The sequence below is a fragment of the Erpetoichthys calabaricus genome, chromosome 2, assembly GCF_900747795.2.
Source record: "Erpetoichthys calabaricus chromosome 2, fErpCal1.3, whole genome shotgun sequence".
Taxonomy (NCBI): Eukaryota; Metazoa; Chordata; class Cladistia; order Polypteriformes; family Polypteridae; genus Erpetoichthys; species Erpetoichthys calabaricus.
Window position 1 is genome coordinate 204373974 of NC_041395.2, and position 18343 is coordinate 204392316.

An 18343-nucleotide genomic window follows, 5' to 3' on the forward strand; every position below is an offset into this window, starting at 1 on the left:
GCTTCGCCTTTCGCGGCTTCACTCCATCGCGGATTTTATATGTAAGCATATTTAAATATATATCGCGGATTTTTTGCTGGTTCGCAGATTTCTGCGGACAATGGGTCTTTTAATTTCTGGTACATGCTTCCTCCGTTGGTTTGCCCAGTTGATTTCATACAAGGGACGCTATTGGCAGATGGCTGAGAAGCTACCCAACTTACTTTTCTCTCTCTCTTGCGCTGACTATCTGTGATCCTGACGTAGGGGGTGTGAGCAGGGGGGCTGTTCACACACCTAGACGATACGGACGCTCGTCTAAAAATGCTGAAAGATTATCTTCACGTTGCTATCTTTTGTGCAGCTGCTTCCTGAAACGATATGCTGCAAGGTGCTTCGCATACTTAAAAGCTCGAAGGGCACGTATTGATTTTTGATTGAAAAACAAACTCTGTCTCTCTCTCTCTTTGTCTGCTCCTGATGGAGGGGGTGTGAGCTGCCGCCTTCAACAGCTTTGTGCCGCGGTGCTTCGCATACTTAAAAGTAAACAGCCCTATTGATTTGTTTGCTTTTCTCTATCTACTAGGGGGCTCCGCCCCCTGCTCGCTTCGCTCGCCAACCCCTGGTGTTGGGAATGACAAAGAGCGTGATGTATGAATGAGATATAGAATAGTGTGACGGTGTAGATGATGCAAATAGAAAGCAAACAATAAAGTGTGTGGCACAGTGTAAAGGTTTATTGGAAAATTTCTTTGTACACGCCGTTTAAGTGTAAAAGGTAATTCCAGGTCAGAACTTGTAAGGTCAATGAAGATGGTCATTATCGTGATCAGAGTCAACTTTGTCAGAGCTTAGAAAGAGTTGTGTCTCTCCAGGAAGTAATGGAATGACTTGGGTATTTATGTTTTCCACATTAATATTTTTTGGACATAATATAGTGCGTTGTGTTAAAAGGGGCATTTGGTCTAATGAGATTGCTGTTCCAAATCTCTCTGTAACTAAGTCGTCGCAGATAAAGGCTTGAGGAATTGTAATAATATGTGGCTGAAGTCCATCTGTATTGGTGAGTGTACCATCTCTCAGTTGTAATAAGCAATTGTTATGATCTGGTTCTGGACATCGTATCTTTTTTACTAACTGTATCTTTTGAAAGCAATGCCAATTGTCTGCGTATTTTAAGGTGCACTGAACAATAGCTGAGTGCATGGCATCTGGAAGAATAGCTAATCACTGTTTAAAATCTCCTCCTAATAAAAGTACCTTTCCTCCAAATCGAATATTATTATTCATAAACGTTTGTAGAAGTTTATGAATGGTGTTGAGTAAGTGACTTCATGCCATTGTACATTCATCAATAAACAACATTTTTTGAAGACGGATGTCACGTGCAGTGCCACCGTTAATGTTCATAGTGGATACCGATTTGTAGGATCTAATGCAGTTGATAAAGATTTCACTTTCAGGTACATCGTCAGTTAGAATCTTCTGTAGATATTCAGTATATGAATGTAAAGAAGGCAGTCTAATTTGACCCTTTTGACAACAACGTCTAAATGTATTACTTGTATTGCCAGTTGTTTCTTCAGGGAAGTGAACTGAATGACAATGATTGCAAATGACATTTATTAATCCGAATGAATTTTCCCGGTGTATGTTTTGCTTGTGCCGTTTGAGAGGCGCGTTGTTGCATATGTAGTATTTGGGACGTGTTGTTTTGGAGCCGTAATCGATTTGCCTGTGCTGTGTGAGACGCCCGTTGTAGCCTTCCTTGCCGTTAACGTATGTCTGAGACGGGAGGTGTTTCGTTTTGAATCCGTGCCTGTTGCGATGCAGCACTTTGATTGATAGTTTGCGTCATGTGGATCCAGGATGTAGATTTGTGCATATTTGCGTTGTTGATTTGTTTCAGGGTGCACTGTTCCAATGCGATGCAGTATTTGTGCACATATGGGAAAGCAGTATGGGCCATTGCCTTTTGGTGGCCTGATATTTACTAAAAGCAAATGAACTATTGTAGGATCTAACGCAGTTCATAAAGTTTTTACTTTTAGGTACATCGTTAGTTAGAAGCTTTAGTTGAGCTTTGCGTTTTTGGAGTCGAGACATTTTTTCTTTTAGAAATATGGAAAAGTAATAAGAAGTATTGCACTCACTGTTAATATGGAGACTTTTCTGCGGTTGAACGGTTAATAGTGCCTTATGGTAATGAGATCCACCTATGCTGCATAGCCGTCTATTTTGTTGTTTCTTTCGTGTTCGTGTGTTTGTTCCTGTTATCCTTTCCTTTTCGTTTTGTACCCGTGACCGTGTATTCATGACTTGTTTCTTTCTCAGCATCCGAAATATGGATAGGTAATAAGGAGGGTCGCAGTCACTGTTAATATGTTTCCTTTTCTGCAGTTGAACGGTTAATAGTGCTTTATTGTAAGGAGATACACCAATGCTGACACCTATGCTGTGTAGTGTGAAGGTGCTGACGTTCACTTTAGAATATGTGGCTTTGGGTGTGACTTCTTATGGATGTGGGGGGGGGGGGGGATTGTTGAGGATTGTTGTTGCGCGAGCGTCTTCTTTCTTTTTGTGTTCCTGTGTCTTGTTGAATCCCCCTCTTTGTGTGTGTCCCGTCCCTCGCTTGTAGGGTCTGTGGGGTGGTTTTGTGTTCTTTTTTTTGTGTTCCATGGGCTTGTTGAATCCCCCTCTTGGTGTGTGTCCCGTCCGGTGCCTGTAGGGGGGGGGGGGGTGTCTTGCTGTTGTGCGCGGGCCTCTTTTTTTTTTTTTTTTTTTCGGGTCTAGTTTCATGTGCAATGTGTTTCGTGCTTTTCCTGCGTTTGACTTTGCGCCTCATGTCTCCTTTTTGCATGTGCTCACTCCTTTTTTCTGTGGTCTTGTCCGCCACTCGCGGCCCCTCATCCGCCTTTGTCGCCCTCTTTTCTCCGACTCTCGCGGACTCTTTTTGCGCCTGCGCCTCTCGCGGCCCCTCATCCGCCTCTCTCGCCTTCTTTTGTCCACCTTTCTCGGCTCCTCAGCCGACTCTCGCGGACTCTTTTTGCGCCTGCGTAGTACGTCTTTTTGCAGCTACGGCCCATGGCCGGATGTGCCTGCGTCCATCATCCGGTTTAGCATTCTCGGTTAGTAATATGGATGTGACATTCTGTGCTCCTGACAAGCACTCCTTTGAAGAGGAAGATATGTTTGCATTCTTTTAATTGTGAGATGGAACTGTCATCTCTGTCTTGTCATGGAGCACAGTTTATACTTTTGAAAAAGAGACAAATGTTTGTTTGCAGTGTTTGAATAACGTTCCTGTCTCTCTACAACCTCCTGTGTTTCTGCGCAAATCTGTGACCCAAGCATGACAATATAAAAATAACCATATAAACATATGGTTTCTACTTCGCGGATTTTCTTATTTCGCGGGTGGCTCTGGAACGCAACCCCCGCGATGGAGGAGGGATTACTGTACTTGTTTTTATTAGTCAAAAACAAAACCAGATTATAAACCATGTAGTGTAGTAAGCTTCCACTAACATTAAACTTGTATCCAGACCCTTTACGTGTACAGTTCTGATTGTGACACAAAACTAAGCTCATTAGTAGCTCTTTAACCATACCATAATTACTAAAATTAAAACTGAAATTAATATATATATACAAATAAAATAAAAACTAATATAAAAAGGCAAAACTATAATAACTTTGTGTATCACATTAAAAATATAATTCTGACAAATATATTAATAAAGAAGGTAATATTAACAAAAGGAACACTGACCGGTGTCTTTTTTACAAAGGCTAGCAACTACTTCTGGTGCACCTTTCAGGTATGCATCCATGCGTTTCTCCCCAAGAGTTCGAGTAACAACACTCATCCTTTGAAAGGATGATGAAAAAGGAAATTGTCTGACTATCCCAATTTCATAGGTTGTCTGTTTAGGAGAGAAAAAACAGGAAAGTTTCAGAAAGTAATGCTGGTATATCACAATAAAAAGCAGAAATGCTAGAATTTTTAAAAAAAAAATTAAAAAAAAGTCTTACTCACCGGTAGCTCATAAAGTTCCTTAAGGAGGAAAAAGAAACACACAAATAAATAAAGTTGTAAAACTCACATACAAAAAAATACAACAAATTATAACAAAAGAAATCTCAGGATCTCAGTTTACTAATGATATTATACTTTCTGCTTGACCAGAATACACTGCAACTGAGAAGACCTTGACAAAAGACAAATAAGTTTTACCTAATATAGTTAAACAGAAACACCTAATCCTGTGAAATACACTGTGTGGACCAATGAAAAGTAAAAAAAATATATAAATTGCTGTTGAAAATATTTGTCAGTTGTACATTGGTGCAAACAATACATTTAAGCTTGTTATTAATATGTTCTGCTAGACCAGGGGTCCCCAGCTCCAGTCCTGGCCCCAGTGGCTACAAGTTTTCATTCTAACCCTTTTCTTAATTAGTGGCCAGATTTTGCTGCTAATTAACTTATATTTAAGTAATTTTATTTGACTTGCTCTTGAAGATTCAGACCCCTTAATTGTTTTTATTCCTTCATTAGCAGACAAACAATAATGAGATGCAAAATGAGCCAAAACATGACCAGCAAACTGTGTCCATTGTACAATATCTGAAAATAAAGAAAGGTGAAGGTCACAGGAATGGTGATCTGATCAGGTCCACAAAGCATTTTAACAGTGCTCTTAGAAAAGAGAAACTCAACAATTTCTGAAATGTATTATACTGCTCAATGAGAGCAGCAATAATCCATGGAATTAAAGAATGGGTTTAATTAACAACACAAATCTGCAAGTCAGCAGACCTGATTAATTTTGCTAGGTCATTCCAGAGTGTGGGTGCTATACAGCTGAAGGCCCTGTCACCCATGGGGTGTAGATTAGTATGGGGCACAACAAGATTGCCAGAATCAGAGGACCTTAGTGGGCGGGCAGGCACATAGTTATGATGAAGAAGGTCACTGATGTAGTTTGGCGCAAGGTTATTTAAGGCTTTGTAGGTTATTAGTAGGATTTTATATTCGATTCTGTAAGACACTGGGAGCCAGTGAAGACGGAGCAGGATGGGTGTGATGTGCTCACTGCTGCTGGTTTGAGTAAGGACTCTTGCAGCTGAGTTTTGAATAAGCTGGAGCTGTGATAGAAGATTAGAAGGGGCACCTGCCAGTAGGGAATTACAATAATCGATGCGGGATGTGATAAAAGCATGGACAAGTTTCTCAGCATTAAAGAAGGAGAGGAAGGAGCGAACACGTGATATGTTATGGAGGTGAAAGTAAGAAAGTTTCTTAATGTAACTTATGTGAGCGGAATAAGAGAGGGAGGAATCAAAAATGACACCAAGATTCTTTACAGTAGAGGCAGGTCTTATGAGATCACCGTCAAGATGGACTGGGAAGGAGCTCATTTTATTAAGTTGCATTTTAGTCCCAATTTGCAGGCGTTCAGTTTTGTTCCAATTTGATTTTAAAGAGTTCTGCTCCATCCAGGTTTTAATTTCACTAAGGCAGATTGTGAGCTGAGAAAGCTCTGATGAAGTTCCACTTTTAACATTGAAGTAGAGTTGAGTATCATCTGCATAAAAATGATAACCCAGTCCATAGCTACGTATAATATGGCCAAGGGGAAGCATATAAATACAGAAAAGCAGAGGACCGAGGACAGAGCCCTGAGGAACTCCTTGTGTGACTGGCGCTGAGCTGGATCTGCTGTTGCCAAGACTAACAAACTCTTGCCTATCAGTCAGATAGGACTTGAACCACTGGAGGGCAGTGCCACAGATACCCAGCATATTCTCCATTCTGGACAGTAGAATGTCATGTCTGACCGTGTCAAATGCTGCACTGACGTCTAATAGAATTAATATGTTGGTTTGTCCAGAGTCTGCTGCCATAAACAAATCATTGGATACCCATAGCAGAGCAGTTTCACAGCTGTGCCGCGCCCTGAAACCAGAGTGAAAGGGTTCCATCAAGTTGTTAGAGGTCAAGCAATTGGTGAGTTGGGAAGCTACAACACGCTCGAGAACTTTTGACAGGAAACGTAAGTGGGAAAGAGGCCAGAAATTGTTAAGATTGTCAGCATCAAGACCAGACTTTTTTAACATTGGGGTTACAGAAGCAATTTTAAAAGTGAGTGGTACAAACCCAGTGTCGAGGGATGAGTTTATTATTGTTGTAACAGTCGGGATTATGGCATGAAGGCAGGATTTAAGTAGTATGCTGGGGATGGGGTCCAGTACACAAGTAGTCGGTCTCATCTTACAATGCAGGTTATTAACAAACACAGATGTGACTGGTGAGAACTTTGAGAAGGAGCTGGATGGAGTGGGAAAACAGGGAGAGATATAAAAAGATAATGTATTTATGTTAGTTGAATTATTTAGATTTTTAATTTTGTTACGGAAAAAGTGTACGAATTCCTCACAGACTTCAGCCATGAAGCTCAAAATTGAGCTCAGGTGCATCATGTTTCCCCTGATCATCCTTGAGATGTTTCTGCAGCTTAATTGGAGTCCACCTGTGGTAAATTCAGTTGATTGAACATGATTTGGAAAGGCACACACCTGTCTATATAAGGTCCCACAGTTGACAGTTCATGTCAGTGCACAAACCAAGCATGAAGTCAAAGGAATTGTCTGTAGACCTCTGAGACAGGATTGTCTGGAGACACAAATCTGGGGAAGGTTACAGAAACATTTCTGTTGCTTTGAAGGTCCCATTAAGCACAGTGGCCTCCATTATCCGTAAGTGGAAGATGTTCGAAACCACCAGAACTCTTCCTAGAGCTGGCCGGCCATCTAAACTGAGCGATCGGGGGAAAAACGGCCTTAGTCAGGGAGGTGACCAAGAACCCGATGGTCACTCTGTCAGAGCTCCAGAGGTCCTCTGTGGAGAGAGGAGAAACTTCCAGAAGGACAACCATCTCTGCAGCAATCCACCAATCAGGTCTGCATGGTAGAGTGGCCAGACGGAAGCCACTCCTTAGTAAAAGGCACATGGCAGCCCGCCTGGAGTTTGCCAAAAGGCACCTGAAGGATTCTCAGACCATGAGAAAGAAAATTCTCTGGTCTGATGAGACAAAGATTGAACTCTTTGGTGTGAATGCCAGGCGTCATGTTTGGAGGAAACCAGGCACTGCTCATCACCAGGCCAATACCATCCCTATAGTGAAGCATGGTGGTGGCAGCATCATGCTGTGGGGATGTTTTTCAGCGGCAGGGACTGGGAGACTAGTCAGGATAAAGGGAAAGATGACTGCAGCAATGTGAGAGAGACATCCTGGATGAAAACCTGCTCCAGAGCGCTCTTGACCTCAGACTGGGGCGACGGTTCATTTTTCAGCAGGACAACGACCCTAAGCACACAGCCAAGATATCAAAGGAGTGGCTTCAGGACAACTCTGTGAATGTCGCTTGAGTGGCCCAGCCACAGCCCAGACTTGAATCCGATTGAACATCTCTGGAGAGATCTTAAAATGGCTGTGCACCGACGCTTCCCATCCAACCTGGAATGTTGAGGAAAAGAGGAATGGGCGAAACTGGCCAAGGATAGGTGTGCCAAGCTTGTGGCATCATATTCAAAAAGACTTGAAGCTGTAATTGCTGCCAAAGGTGCATCGACAAAGTATTGAGCAAAGTCTGTGAATACTTATGTACATGTGATTTCTCAGTTTTTTTATTTTTAATAAATTTGCCAAAACCTCAAGTAAACTTTTTTCACGTTGTCATTATGGGGTGTTGTGTGTAGAATTCTGAGGAACAAAATGATTTTAATCCATTTTGGAATAAGGCTATAACATAACAAAATGTGGAAAAAGTGATGCGCTGTGAATACTTTCCGGATGCAATGTAGTTGGGCCAGATGCGGGTTTGAGTAGTTTATTAACTACAGAGAACAAAATGAAAACCTGCAGCTGCTGGGGCCCCCCAGGACCGGAGACAGGGACCCCTGTGCTAGATTCATAAACTGCATCTCTTGACTATTAAATATGAACCCTAGCCTACTTTAAAGACCCAGTCAGAAAAGAGAGAGACAAATCAATAAAAAACAGTCTTGCAAAGCATCATACCATTTCATGTTGTGGTGCTGCAGCCTCTGGAAGCAGCTGTTTTGGAGGTCGAACTACTGTGGGCATCATCCGATCATGCAAAGCCGTCTCCTCTTCTGTTGCTTCTTCTAAAATCTGGAAGGAGAAGAAGAATTTAATAGGAGACACATTGCAGATTAATTCCACAGAATTTATGTAAAAGGAAGACAACAGAAAAAAAAACAAACTGATTTAATAAAAGTACCCTTATTCATAGTTTGTGGCACTACATATAGTAACAAATACAGAACAACATCCAAACATTTTTCTATTAGTCTTTCAAGTACACTCATACGTAAAGTTGGAACTGGATTTGTTTTGCAGAATTTGTTATAATCATCATGATACTCACCCATCCAGTTGCCTCAAACATCTTCAGGTCGAGAGGATCTCCTGAAATTTGCCCCTCAATCTTGGTAAGTGAGTGACAAGTTGCCATGCAAGCCACAAAACTGGATTTTACCAAATTTTCCTTGAATCCAGAAGTTTCAGGCTCAAGAAAACTGAACAAAGGAATAATCGGTTTTTAAAAACTGCACCTGCTGAACTACAATCAATTGTATGATTGGAAATACTTGTTTCTCCTGGTTTTAATGATATAACTTACATATATCTAAGGCAGAACTGCGCTAGGAACAATCACTAAATATTTCATTCATATTAACTCAAAAGTATTTCTCAGGAAATTTTTCAAATACAATTTACCAAAAGGATACGGACATGCAAGAGCAGTGCCAAAGACAATTGTGCATAACGGTATAAAAAAGTATGGTAGTACTGTATTAGGGCCGGCACTTTAAGTAATGCTGCCTGGGGAAAGGTACATTTTTACTGCCCATTATTTCTCACTCCCATTTATCCTTACTAGGTACAAGATGATGCACTTAATTCACATACAATTCATATTGCTGTGCAGGCTCCACAATACAGTACATTCTCTGAACAATGGACAAAAATACATGAAAATGTTAATTCTGAAGAAAAAAAACAACTTTAAAATAATAAAACACAACATTTTGAGAGACACTGTGTCTGTCCCCTTAAACAAAACAAAAATTATTGGAATTTTACAAAATGACATAATCAGTATGCATACAATTGGACAGGAGCTTACATTATCTATTGACTTCATTTTTATGACTAAAGTCTTCTTTAATTATTTTAAGATAATTTATAAACAAAGGAAAAAATATTCTCAAAATAGCACATTATAATAAACATTTCCTGACTTCTGAAAAGAGTCATTTCAATGCTCCTTGTAACATATAGTAAAACCTGAAGGTTGTCTTTGCACTTTTTGGGTACTATGGATTTTTCAACAAATGCTCCTTTATTTTTACTGAATTCATAACTTTAGAATGTGCAGCTGACTTTGATGAACAAATCCAAGTTCTGATGTGATTTGACTTCATTTTAGAAAGTGGAAACTGATTCCATCTACTGAGTGACTGATATTATGCCACACAAGCATATTTATTTAAGAATTTCCCAATACTCTGCAGGCACATTCTTGATGTTGTGCTGTGTGTGCTGTCAACAAAACAGAACAGAAACAAAGAAAGAATGGTCCTGTACATCCTCATGGTGGTGTACACCACTTCGGCTACTGGTGGAAAAAAAGGTCTGTTTAGTAATAAGAGTGTGAAACAAAATTAGTTCCACGAGGACTTATATTGGAGAGAATCAAGTTTGAGAAAGAGTGCATTGGGCTGTTATCACTACCCAAGAAACTACCAGCAATGCAAATCTCCTTCATAAAGCATGTTTCTTGAGGAAGTATTCAATTAACTTACCCATTACAAATGGATAATTAGAAATAAATTTAGTTAAAAATACCTAAGCCTAGTAAATAAATGTGTTTATTTTAAAACTGTCTGAAGATATACACTTTTTTTATTATAGATTCTTACCAGTCTTGTTCAACTCTATGGATTCCCCATAAGTCAAGGCCATCTTCTGTTAGTGTTCCAGTCTGTTTAAAAACAGAATAAAAATGTGCTCAACCACTGCAAGGATAGCACTTTAAATATGGACATGGATTTTGTCAAAGTCCCTTACATAGAATCAAGTTCTTCTAAAAAAAATTCACATATATTTAAATAAAATAATTTGAATCTCAACAAAGTGAAAATATTCCAATTAGCAATCAAACATATGACAAAAATAAATTTAAATTTAATACAATAAACCAAAATAAGAGTTGCGTGTGATTATCTCTGACCTTGTCAAAGCAGATGAGATTGAGCTGCCCACAAATGTTTATTCTCTGTGGACTAATGCAGAAGATTCCAATTCTTTTGAGCCTCTTTTGTGCATAGACAATTCCAGCAGTCATGGCCGCAGGTAATGCTGGTGGGACTGTGATAGTAATTATGTCCAGAGACTCTATGATTATTGTTGATGCTGGCACCTGTAAGTACAATAGCAGAGTATTCATCAAGACAAGTTATGCAAGAAACGAAACTAAGCATTATTATGGCCAAAGTACATGGTATATATGCAAAGGAAATGTGGCTGCTGTATTAGTGTGCACTGGGAAAATTACATGTTATAGCTATTACACACTCAAATCTAAGAGGAAGATTCCAGGGTATTCATGTTTTGATTAAGTTTTAAATGAATGTATTCATATTCTAGCTCTATAAACTACATTTCAGAAACCATGCTATTGCTATACAACAGTCCAAAAAATACAGTATACATATTTGTGTTATTCTAGATTTGTCAAAAAAATTAAATTCTATAAATAAATCCATGAACATTACAGATTTACTCTCTTCTTCTACTGGAAAGACCTTGGGTTTTTACATGAAAAAAGCAGAAAGCTACTTATAAGCAGAGGAATTTCATTTGTAATTCATTTGTAAAGTAGATAAAAGTTTCAGATAAATTCTGTTCCTGACTTTTAAAAATGTTAACACTCAGACATGCAGAAGATTATTCATTTATCATTATAACAATAGTTGCCATTAGCCCACACAGAAAGCTGGACATTTTTTGTTTGTTTGTTTGATTTGAGAATCACCTATCTTGTATATATGTTAATCTTTTTTTTATCATTACTCTTCTAAATTGTAATTTTCATTATTTGTAAATCAAAAGGGTAGTTCAACTGATTCCACTGTTTTCATTTACCTTTACCCTTATATAATTAAATTTATTTTCCAACTAAAAATTGTTCCTCTAATATTAACCATTTCTTCTTTAGTAACCCTAATTATGAAAGGTACTATATAAAATACATATAAATTATTAATTTCTCCAGAATCACACTATATTAAGAGTCAAAAAATAAAACAATTATCAATTTAAAGATCTGCTCTCATCAGGATTGTGGAAGTTTACTTTCAAAGCAAAATGGAACACATTAGTTTGGATCATAAACTTCATTTTAAAGGAAAGTGCCTCAGATTAATTAAAAATCTTATCTTTGCACAATATCATAGTTTTTGTGTCACTATTTTTATGTACTTAACTTTCTATTGGGGTGGGAGCAAGTTTTTTGCTTACTTTGCTATTGTCATTGTATAAAGCACAATAAAAAAATCATAAAACTAAGGAAATACTGTATATTTTACCTTGTTCATGATGCTATTGACAACTGTGTATATAAAGCCAATTGCAGCCACTGCCACAAGGCACAGAAGAAAAAGATAAGCGTCTCGGTACAGCTTGAAATCCATTGGTTTTGGGTACAAAATTGATCGTACCAACTGTCCCTTTGATGTACTGAAGCCTAAAGGAAAGGAAATATCTTTTGTTAATCTCTCTTCTTAAGAGATATTTATAAAGGGCAAATTTATATTTATAAGGAGAAATTTATATATATGAACAAACATTATAAATATACAAGAAAGACTCATGAAACTCCTTCACTTCGTCTGTTCCTGGGCCAGACAAGTGATAATCTTGCTTTTCAACAAATAACCCAAACAAGCTAAATAAAATAATACATGAGTAACACAAGCATTATTGAAGGAAAACACAGTATATACACATTTATATACCGACAGTACAAACAAACGACACTTATTAACAATATATTCATTAGAGGCCATCTTATAAATCACAGGTGTCGAACTCCAGTCCTCGAGGGCCGCAGTGGCTGCAGGTTTTCATTCTAACCATCTTCTTCATTAGTGAGCCGTTTTTACTGCTAATTAACTTCTTTTGCTTTAGTTTTAATTAACTTTGACTCAAGTATTCACAGCGCATCACTTTTTCCACATTTTGTTATGTTACAGCCTTATTCCAAAATGGATTACATTAATTTTTTTCCTCAGAATTCTACACACAGCACCCCATAATGACAATGTGAAAAAAGTTTACTTGAGGTTTTTGCAAATTTATTAAAAATAAAAAAATTGAGAAAGCACATGTACATAAGTATTCACAGCCTTTGCCATGAAGCTCGAAATTGAGCTCAGGTGCATCCTGTTTCCACTGATCATCCTTGAGATGTTTCTGCAGCTTAATTGGAGTCCACCTGTGGTAAATTCAGTTGGTTGGACATGATTTGGAAAGGCACACACCTGTCTATATAAGGTCCCACAGTTTACAGTTCATGTCAGAGCACAAACCAAGCATGACGTCAAAGGAATTGTCTGTAGACCTCTGAGACAGGATTGTCTCGAGACACAAATCTGGGGAAGGTTACAGAAAAATTTCTACTGCTTTGAAGGTCCCAATGAGCACAGTGGCCTCTATAATCCGTAAGTGGAAGAAGTTCGAAACCACCAGAACTCTTCCTAGAGCTGGCCGGCCATCTAAACTAAGCGATCGGGGGAGAAGGGCCTTAGTCAGGGAGGTGACCAAGAACCCGATGGTCACTCTGTCAGAGCTCCAGAGGTCCTCTGTGGAGAGAGGAGAACCTTCCAGAAGGACAACCATCTCTGCAGCAATCCACCAATCAGGCCTGTATGGTAGAGTGGCCAGACGGAAGCCACTCCTTTGTAAAAGGCACATGGCAGCCCGCCTGGAGTTTGCCAAAAGGCACCTGAAGGACTCTCAGACCATGAGAAAGAAAATTCTCTGGTCTGATGAGCACCATCCCTACAGTGAAGCATGGTGGTGGCAGCATCATGCTGTGGGGATGTTTTTCAGCGGCAGGAACTGCAAAACTAGTCAGGATAATGGGAAAGATGATTGCAGCAATGTACAGAGACATCCTGGATGAAAACCTGCTCCAGAGCTCTCTTGACCTCAGACTGGGGCGACGGTTCTTCTTTCAGCAGGACAACGACCCTAAACACAAAGTCAAGATATCAAAGGAGTGGCTTCAGGACAACTCTGTGAATGTCCTTGAGTGGCCCAGACTTAAATCCGATTGAACATCTCTGGAGAGATCTTAAAATGGCTGTGCACCGACGCTTCCCATCCAACCTGATGGAGCTTGAGAGGTGCGGCAAAGAGGAATGGGCGAAACTGGCCAAGGATAGGTGTGCCAAGCTTGTGGCATCATATTCAAAAAGACTTGAGGCTATAATTGCTGCCAAAGGTGCATCGACAAAGTATTGAGCAAAGGCTGTGAATACTTATGTACATGTGATTTCTTAGTTTTTTTATTTTTAATAAATTTGCAAAAACCTCAAGTAACTTTTTTCACATTGTCATTATGGGGTGTTGTGTGTAGAATTCTGAGGAAAAAAATTAATTTAATCCATTTTGGAATAAGGCTGTAACATAACAAAATGTGGAAAAAGTGATGCGCTGTGAATACTTTCCAGATGCTCTGTAGTAGCCAAACAATAATGAGACATCAAACAAGCCACCATATGACCAGGTCACCTTTGCCCATCACACAATATCTGAAAATAAAAAAAGGTGAAGGTCTCAGTAAGGTTGATCTCTCAGGTCATCGAAATATTTTGTTGGTGTTCTTAGAAAAAAACGAAAAATCAACAGATCTAGAAATGTCTGCTGTGGCAGAATGAGAGCAGCAACAAGCCATTGAATTAAATGATGGGCTTAATTAACAGCAAGGATCATCTCCTCGTTAAGAGACTGTTTGGAGTGAAATTGGTTGGAGTTTGAAATCCCAGTTTAGCTGTTCATCTATTGGCTTGTTTCACATCTCATTTCTGTTTGGCTGCCATTTAATGAAGAAACAAATCAATTCAGAGGACTGAATCCTTAAAAACAGGACTATTGAAAATGAAGGGAAAATGAGTTAATTAGTATTGAAAACTCACTGATTAGGAAAAGGGTTAGAATGAAAACCTGTAGCCACTGCGGCCCTCCAGGCCCAGAGTTCAACACCCCTGTTATAAATGCTTTTTTTAAGATTTCACATCCGGTACTAAGTTAAATAGGATTTTTTTTTTCTTGTTTATAAGTTTCTCAAACCCGCAGTCCTGTAGTGTCTGTGGATATATTTCTGTGTGACATCACAACCTGATGCTGCCAAGTGGAGCTTCAGTTAGCTGCTGTGAGTTAATGGAACATGTTTATAGCTTACCTCACAAGTTTAGCTTTTAAACTTAGAGATATAAAAAAAAGGGCGGCACGGTGGCGCAGTGGGTAGCGCTGCTGCCTCGCAGTTGGGAGACCTGGGGACCCGGGTTCGCTTCCCGGGTCCTCCCTGCGTGGAGTTTGCATGTTCTCCCCGTGTTTGCATGGGTTTCCTCCGGGCGCTCCGGTTTCCTCCCACAGTCCAAAGACATGCAGGTTAGGTGGATTGGCGATTCTAAATTGGCCCTAGTGTGTGCTTGGTGTGTGGGTGTGTTTGTGTGTGTTCTGCGGTGGGTTGGCACCCTGCCCGGGATTGGTTCCTGCCTTGTGCCCTGTGTTGGCTGGGATTGGCTCCGGCAGACCCCCGTGACCCTGTGTTCGGATTCAGCGGGTTGGAAAATGGATGGATGGATGGATATAAAAAAAAAATGTACCCAACACTGGCTATTACATGCACCTGTAGTAACACCACCATAATATTGTCAGAACTGAGTTTATTCCCTCTTTCTTTCTCATGGGTGGGGGTTGATTTGATTTTAGTTTTGTTAAGTTTGACTTGATTTTATACAATGTTTGATGCTTTTAATAAATTAAAAAAAAATATTGAGTTCCCCAAGCACAAACATTTACAAGGAACTCGATCCATGTGGTGCATACATAACGACAAACACAGCTATGCCAACCCATTCCTAAATAAGACTAGGTGAAAATACAGGGGTCACTATAACTCTCAGACATAAACAGAACAAAATAGAAGACAATAGTATATAAAACAATATAGTGCAGAACCCAGAACAGTGACAAAAATATCAGTTTACAATATTGAAAAGCAAAAAAAAAAAAAAAAAAAAAAAAAACTGAATGCAGTAGTGAGATAGCTTAGAGAACACTGATTAATGGCCACTACTTCTCTCTGGAAAAAAAGTGTTTTTTTTTTTTATTATTATATGTTGTGGGGGATGGCGGGGGCCCATGCCTGGCCAAAACGCCCCTTCGACACTTGGTCTGGGGGAACAGCCATGGGCTACACACTACTTCCCCTGGAACGCTTAGTGGCAGCACCCCTGGGTTGCATCTGGACCACAGGAATGGGACTTTGGAGCTCAGCCTTGTTGGGCTCCGTGGCCACCGCCAGGGGGAGCTGCACAGCTTCCTGAGCCCATCTGGGTGGCAATGCAGCCACACCCAGAAGTGCAGCCAGATGCAGGTTATCAAGCACTTGCAGCACTTCCGGGTGGGCTATAAAAGGAGCCAGCAGCCATCACTCTGGAAGCCAGAGTCGGGAGGAGGAGGATAACGCTTGCCGGGAGGAGTGGTGGTGAAGAGAGTAGTGTGCCTTTTTTGGTTTATGCTTTTGGGACTGTGCTGTGGCTGAGAGGCACAGGGAAGACGTGTCCCCCAGTTGAAGAAAAATAAATATTTGTTTTATTTTTACACGTGCCTCCCTGTCTCTTTGTGCTGGGTTGGGTGCCTATATAGCGCCTTTTTTACAATGTATAATGCATAGATTATAATTTTTCTAACAAATTTATCCCCTAATATTGTCTGTTATTTAAGAAGGATATTTCTTTTAAACAATTAAATAATATTATCAATCGAATCAACTATCAATTAAGAAATTGATAGGTAATGTAAAGTCTGCATTCCTATACATATAAAAATAACTATCATACAATTAAATTACTGAAAAGTTAAGGTCAAGTACTAAATATTAATAATATTAGTGGCAAGATATTCTGGGAAGGGACCAACTCATGATGAAAGAATGACTGGAAAACTGGAAAAAAATAAACTAGAAAACATGAATTTTAAAAGAAAAAAAAAAAAACAGGCATATGGAAAAGAAGAAAATAGCAAATTTCACACCAATCACATTATGCCAGGATTTGAAACCTACCTTCTGAAGCTGTAGTGCAGCAGCACTATCTACAACACCGTATCTAGTAATAATTACTGAATATGGAATACTGAATGTTAATTACTGAATATAGAAAACTATTTGTATGAAGTTATCTTACCAGTTCTTACCACCACTGCTTTTACAAGTTCTCCTGCATAAAAACGTGTCTGGATTACATTTGTTCCACAAAACAATATATGTCGTTTGTGTTCTTCCAAACTGAAGACTTCATCTTCATCTGTTTCTTTCATACCTCTACTGGGATTTGGCAGGTTAGTCTTTGTAACTGGAATGCTTTCTCCTATTATGAAACAAAATTTCTTCAGAAATGCTTGTCATATAAAGAAACAAAACTATTTACAGCTCCTATCAATGCAATAAAAAAGCTAATGTACATTAATCAGTATGTATAACAGCATCTCAATGAAATATATAAGGAAATTCAGAATGTGACTGTATTTAATATATATAAAAATAAAATCTTTGACTTTTCCTTGTAACTAGGCTATTAGTTAAATTGATTTTCATCACTCCTTATTCTATGTTATTTGGATGCATAGGAGCTCTTCTACATGCTTCCCCATGTTTTCTTAGATATACATTATCAAACATGATGAAATCAGATCCCACTTTCTTTACACATGGGAACAGAAGCATGTCAGCTGTCTCTGTCACCTTATATTCAGCATATAACAGCATGTAAAGTCCGTAGCTGGTGTTAACGAACACTATGTAGAAATACTTCTAGGGCTATGACAGGAAGGCTTTTTTACTGGATTTATGTGCATTAAATAATTTTATATGACATAATGGTATTGTTTTTGAGTAGTTGTTGATTTTGCACTCATAGTATTTTCTCAAGCACACTTGTTATCTGATGTTGATCTATTCCGAAAATAAGTTGTAACTGACAGTAACAAATAACAATCAAGCCATTGTAAGTGGCTTAATGAGGCAAGTAATGTTATACATGCTGTCCTAAGCAGAATCAGGGCACAAAAAAAATGAAGTAAACACTCATAGGTGAACAAGTTACAAGACTTGGCACAAACGAGAGTGGATACTTGAAAAAGTCATGAGTTGCGAAAAATCCACTGACAACTTCTAGTTCAAAGAAAATAAAGATTGAAATACTTCAGACCTTAAAGTGTCAAATAAAACTTTCTAGAACTAACTATAAAATAGCAACAAAGGCAAGCACACAAGTGAAGGCAACAAAAAAGGGTTAAAGAAAGCAAAAAGCTCGCAACTCTTTAATTATGCCCCACTTTCAATTTCTGATTCATTTCAGCTAGAAGATGAATTAGTCCCAAGCTGAAATTGAAAAGTTAAAATATGTATCTTGAAAATCTGCCATGGATATCATAATGCCTTTACAGATAAATAAGAAAAAAAAGTATAATAAAATTAATATACATGAAAACCAAAATAATAAATGGCAAATATACAATATTACCAAATATCAAAGATTTGTCTAAAGTGTAAACTTTATTATCAAAACATATACCATCACCTTGATGGCCGGCTGTAAAATATAATACAATTCATGAATGCCAGTGATTAAAAATAGGGATTTTCTTATCCTTTTTTTCCCCTTCGTTAAGAGTGAGCTAATTTTTATATCACCTACCTGTCAACATACTCTCGTTGACAATACAGGTGCCACTCACCAATACAGCATCACAAGGCATAATTGTTCCATTGGCTGGGATCACAATGACATCACCAGGCACAAGATCAGTAGACATTGCCTGTTCAATAACTAAAAAAACAAAGGTACAGTTAGGGTACCATTATAAATCTCCCGTACATACATTTGTATTTATAACTTTAGAATTTTGTAAATTGTTTCTATCTATCAGACCATCACACCTCAAAATAAAAGTAAAACCATGAAACTTGAAAAATA

The 18343-nt window shown here is 38.8% G+C and overlaps 1 protein-coding gene across 1 annotated transcript in view; it reads right to left on the reverse strand.

The window, feature by feature from the left end:
* atp13a3 (ATPase 13A3) overlaps positions 1–18343 on the reverse strand; it is a 239012-nt gene that overhangs the window by 85615 nt on the left and 135054 nt on the right. Inside the window, exons 10-18 of the mRNA XM_028795036.2 lie at positions 18065–18196; positions 16553–16735; positions 11663–11820; positions 10306–10494; positions 9995–10056; positions 8437–8587; positions 8067–8180; positions 4019–4036; positions 3752–3905 (exon numbers count right to left, since the gene is read on the reverse strand). Coding sequence (XP_028650869.1) covers positions 3752–3905; positions 4019–4036; positions 8067–8180; positions 8437–8587; positions 9995–10056; positions 10306–10494; positions 11663–11820; positions 16553–16735; positions 18065–18196 — 1161 coding nt within the window. The remainder of the gene's footprint in view (positions 1–3751; positions 3906–4018; positions 4037–8066; positions 8181–8436; positions 8588–9994; positions 10057–10305; positions 10495–11662; positions 11821–16552; positions 16736–18064; positions 18197–18343) is intronic.